General features: G+C 37.6%; 1 protein-coding gene across 1 annotated transcript; it reads left to right on the top strand.

The window, feature by feature from the left end:
* The first annotated feature begins 227 nt into the window (after positions 1–227).
* LOC143587800 (uncharacterized) lies at positions 228–3,513 on the top strand. Its single transcript, XM_077068984.1, has 5 exons — positions 228–359; positions 506–539; positions 799–2,126; positions 2,778–2,904; positions 2,987–3,513. Exons 1-5 carry the CDS (start codon positions 228–230, stop codon positions 3,511–3,513), a joined length of 2,148 nt encoding a protein of 715 aa, XP_076925099.1.
* Positions 3,514–5,123: the final 1,610 nt, after the last annotated feature.

The following is a 5,123-nucleotide window of genomic DNA, read 5'->3' as shown; positions in this document are numbered from 1 at the left end:
ATATTAATATTATTACTTTTCATAAAGAAGGGTACACTTTCTCCAGGTGACCACTGACCAGACGTACGCCGGATCACTGCACCTTTTGGATTAATGTTTTTGTCTTTATTCTTTTTCATAAGATTCCTCTGTCTTGTCTTCTCCTCTTTCATTCCTGTGAGATTCGTTAATTTAAGCTTTAAGATGGAATCAAATTTATGAGCAAACAAAAGGTTGTTAGATTTAAGATGGATGACGGTACCACGTCGTGTTTAGCTGTTGGGGAGAAACGACCTCGGAGAACCGGTGGTTGTGTCGGCATATTCTTTCAGTTATTCGATTCAAGAGCAAACTCTTCTCCAGGCGATTGCTTCCACCAGGTTACCCCTCCCTCCAACTTCATATGTTTTTTTTATTTTCAAGGGTTTATTATTATTAGCTTCTTATATTACTGTTAATTCTAAATATAGTTACACCGGCAAAACCATTCATTATTATCTAATATTGATAACTATTCTATTACCAGTCTTCATGGTTGTCTGCCAGGTCGGGAGTTGCAAGTACTCGGCCCGATTACTTACTCGGCCTAGGCTGGGATTACTCCGGAGGATAACTCGCCGATTACTCAGCCTAGCCGGAAAGTGTTCGGCGATTACTTCCAAGTCTCCTAGACCGACTTTTACAACAGTGCCAGTGTTAAAAAAGGGGATAATAAAAGAAATTAGTGTCTTGTATGATATTATTGTGCTAACGATAAATCATAGCTAATATGTACTGTCTGAACAGTGTTAGATTAATTTTGTTGTTTTGATTTCATAGATAGAGCAAAAAAACCTTCAAAGCTGTTGCAGATTGAATATGGAAACAATGGAAGCTTTCCAAATAACAACAACAATGCCGGTTCAACCAGTGACAGTTCCAACCGAAACAACGGTGGTCAGATGCCTACACTGGTGGCCAGACTCATGGGGTTGGAATCTATGCCTTCATCCGTTGAATTAACCAGCGGTAGACGACAGAAACTTGGCGGTGAAACTGGCGAGTTCGACAACAAAATCATGAAGCCAGAATTCAGGCCTCAAAAGGTTCAAAAAACAGGAATTAGTGACAGAAGATCTGTTACTAGATTTGGATCAGAAGCATTACAATTAAAGAATGCTTTTTCGCGATCTCGAAAGCATCATCACCCGAGACTAGCATCCCCAGTTCCGAAAACTAATAATCTACCTAAGAGGAATTCATCACGGTTAATTGGGGCTGCCACTCGGGTATTAGAATCGGGGTTACAAAACAAGTCGAAACGCGCGATTACTTACGGTGCTAGAAACCGAGTTAAGGGTGGAAATCTTGATTCACTGAGTCAACAAACATCTTGCAAAAACTGTGGCAATTTGATTAATGTTTCGGATCCTAAATCAAATATTATTATCGACCCGCCTGTGTTGAATTTTTCATGTGATCAAGAACAAGAGTTGCAGCCTCGAAATCTTGCATCTCCGGGTTACTTGACGGGGAATAACCGGAAGCTTGATGATGCTCGGGTTTCATCTCAGTCAAGGATAACGGGTCACACACGGAATGTAACGGGTCAAACACAGTCAAGGGTATCGGGTAAAGTTGAGGACATGAAGTTTGACAAGAGGGGTAGGTTTGAAAACGGGCTCAGCCAATGGCAGAAAAGACCAACAACACGTAAAGGGCCACGTGACGAGCCAAGAATGGTTAGTAATGCCCAATATACAGGAAAACAAGCACGGTCAGAAGCTTGTAAACCAGATTATCGAGGGAAAAATGGGAACAAAAGCAGGTGTGAAATCCCTACAAGATTAGAGAGAAGAAAGGATAACCAAAATGCCTCTTCGTGCAACACGATCGGTTTGCAGAGTCCGTTCGGGTTAACAGGTGATTGTTTGGGTGCTCTGGTTGAAGAAAAGTTGCAAGAGTTAGCGAGCAGAGTTGGGTATGATTCAAGAATAAATTGGAATCAACCAAAGAGGATGCCTGCAGCTAGCTTTCCAGATATGTTGTGTGCTTTAAGCGTGGAGAGACAAGTTACACAAAATAATATGGAATTTAGACCAAAAAGGAACCGTGGTTGCAACCATAGCGGATGTAGGTATGATCATAACACCAGATTCTGTGTGCAGGTATGTTTTCTTTCATTCTTTAAGTTTTCCTACACTTTTTGAATCTTAGTGTTGATTAATATTTGTTTACATGATGATATATCCTAATTTGTAATTACACAAGGTAAGCTTAGTTTCTGGAAAATCACGAAAATGGCCATTTTGACCAACTTTTTATAAATATTACAAGTAATAATAACAATAACAAAAAGAAAAAGACTGTTTTAAATGATTACACGTTAGTGTAACATAATCAAAAGACATCGCGTTGTTTTATATATTAAGATGTACCATTTTTGGTCTTAAAAACCGAAAATGGTGTAGCCAAGAATCAGGTGATGAATTGTCACCCCTAAACAGAAATGGCACGTTTTTGGGCTAAAAAAGATAAAATAGCGCACATATCTTATTTAACCAATGAGATTCTGACACCCAAGCCCCAAAAATGTATTTTTTTCCGCCCAACCACATTTTTTAAAATTTAGTTAAAATTGGGCTATTTGTGTAAACATAAATAAAAAAATAAATAACTGGTCAAAATGACGATTTTCGTGATTTCTTCTCTAGTTTTTCTTATGTTAGTCTTGTAATCATCATTAATATGTATGTGTAATCTGTTTGGTAAACATCTTGGTATAAGTTTTCTATTTTCATGTTTATTATAATAACCAGACAAAATTAAAAAAAGCAGCAGGGTTGATCGCGCGCAAAAATAGTGATCATCTTAGCCCGGGATCGGTTCTAGAATCCCCCTTTTCAAATGTAAGCTGTTGCTCCAGCAGTTTGGAAGATAACTCAGGTCTCACAGTTACGGTCAAACTTTTGTTTGTAAAAAAGAAAAAATAAAAAAAAATATTTTAGTGTTTCATTTCTGATTGTAGGACTAACAACACAACATGCAAGTTCCCTAAGGTATTCGTATGAGGAATCACAATTTCAAGAATCTGAAGCAAATCCATTCTATTCTAATATGTTATTCAGTAAAGATGACACGCGTAACGAGTTGGTACTCCATCTTCTGACTTACATTTCACAAGTATTATCCACCATAGACGTTCATCCCAAAATAACTAGAAACACGCGGGCCTACATTAAATGTGTGATCTTCAACTCCGAGCTAGTACTAAGCAACCAAACGCCACATAACTCAAATGAAATCAACTCCTCCTTCATATGTGACCTTCTTCTCAATCTTGACGCGCTTGCTGATATAGGGACCACATTTGGCAACTTTCTTGGTTCTCATAACACGGATGCAAGAAATCAACTCAGACGGTTTGTTTTTGATGCGGTAATCGAGTATTTGGAATCAAAATATGTGAAATATTCCGAATGTGGGTTTAGATCATGGATCAGTCTTCCTTTGTTTAGAGGTTTTGATGGTTTGATTGACGAAGTTGTGGAGTAAGTGAAGGGGTGGATACGTTTGGTTGGTGGGACATTAGAAGATTTGGTAGAGGAGGATTTTATTATGAGGCATGGTTTAGGGGAATGGGTGGACTTTGAGGTTGAAGTGTATGAAACGGGTGCTCGAATCGAGTCAGCTATTATGCAGATGTTGGTTGATGAAATTGTTGATGTTTAAGGCATTATGTTGGTATGATGATTTAATGATGGTGGTTAGTGTTTTGTTCCTTTTGGTTTGGTGAACAAAATGTAATTTGTATTCTTGGAAATCTTTGTAAGGTTGTAATAAAATTGTGTAGGAGGTTCCTTTTTCAAGCCGGAAAAATGTTTTATATAATTTTTGAAAGGAAAATTCCTAAAATAGTTATTTGTAAGAGAAGATCAAAATAATCCAAAAGTTGTTGAAATTTCAATTTTAATTCAACCAAATCAATCTCTGTTGTGACATTTGGATTCTCGTCGATACTTTTCGTCTACAAATGAAACTGTGCCCCGTGTAAAGGTTCTGACGCATTCCGATGGTTTTCCAATGAAATCCATCTAAACCGATAGTTTTGGAATGAAAATCATCTCCACGAAAACCATCACTAAAAATCATCGAAATCCGTGTTTTTTTAAATTAATCTAAACGATGATGAATTTCAAGTGAATTTCGTCTTCGAAGACAATTTAAAAAAAATGCACAATCACCACCACCATCAAGATCTCCATTTTCCGGCCACCGGCACCACTGCCACCATCATCTCCACCGGCACCACCACAAAATGTGTTTGATGACTTGATTTAATCCTAAACCAAAGTCATCAAACAACCGTCAAACTTTTAGTTCTTGATTTTGTTAAAGGTGAAGTAGAAATATGAGTGTTGAAGAAGAATCGTCTCCAAATGAGGTGGGATATCGAAGAAGAAAGATGGGTGTTGTGTGCCTGCAACAATAATGCTGGTGGTGGTAGCCGGAAAATGAAGATCATGATGATGGTGGTTGTGGTGGTGGCCGGAAAATGAAGAGCATGCTAATGGTAGTGGTGGTGCGTTTTTTTTTGAAAATCGTCTTCATAAACGAAATTCACTTGAAATTCATCTGCTAAGACGAATTTCAAAAAAACACGTGACACAGCTTCATTGGTAGACGAAGATGAATTTGGTTGGACTAAAATTGGAATTTAACTTTTGAACTATTTTGATCTTCTCTCTCTTCCAAATGATTAGTTTGGGAATTTTTCTATTTTCGAACCGTCATGGTGGAACTAGAAATATTTCATAGGGGTGTATACAGTTTTTTAGTTCAAAATATTAGTGTATAGTAATTTAAGAGACGAATTAACTTACTTCTTGTGACATTTTACAACTTTGGGTTAACGAATTCATCTGCATAAAGGTGTTCTAAATAAGGCTATGTGTAGTGACCGAAGATTAAGGGTGACGAGGGGCAAATTTAAGGCGGAACCCCCCTCCCTCCGATAAATGGGACGACAGGGGGGATGCTTTTTGTCACCGACTGATGGTTTGAAGAATATTATTATTATATTCTTTTGTGTGTAGTGTGTGTGTGTATATATACATATGTATATATATATATATAGTTGATTTCTTTTGAGAATCACTTTGAGT

The sequence above is a fragment of the Bidens hawaiensis genome, unplaced genomic scaffold (genome assembly GCF_021521415.1).
Source record: "Bidens hawaiensis isolate Kalapana, Puna unplaced genomic scaffold, B.hawaiensis_p1.1 tig00035884_1, whole genome shotgun sequence".
Lineage (NCBI taxonomy): Eukaryota > Viridiplantae > Streptophyta > Magnoliopsida > Asterales > Asteraceae > Bidens > Bidens hawaiensis.
The sequence above is the reverse complement of the archived record's forward strand: the minus strand, read 5'-3'. Positions and strand labels throughout refer to the sequence as shown.

What these genes read in the sequence shown, in the direction of transcription:
- LOC143587800 (XM_077068984.1), top strand. Translation starts at nt 228, where the DNA reads ATGGATGACGGTACCACGTCGTGTTTAGCTGTTGGGGAGAAACGACCT. An exon ending in TGCCAGGTCGGGAGTTGCAA is followed by an intron (nt 540 to 798) that starts GTACTCGGCCCG and finishes TTGATTTCATAG; the next exon opens with ATAGAGCAAAAAAACCTTCA. An exon ending in ACACCAGATTCTGTGTGCAG is followed by an intron (nt 2,127 to 2,777) that starts GTATGTTTTCTT and finishes TATAATAACCAG; the next exon opens with ACAAAATTAAAAAAAGCAGC.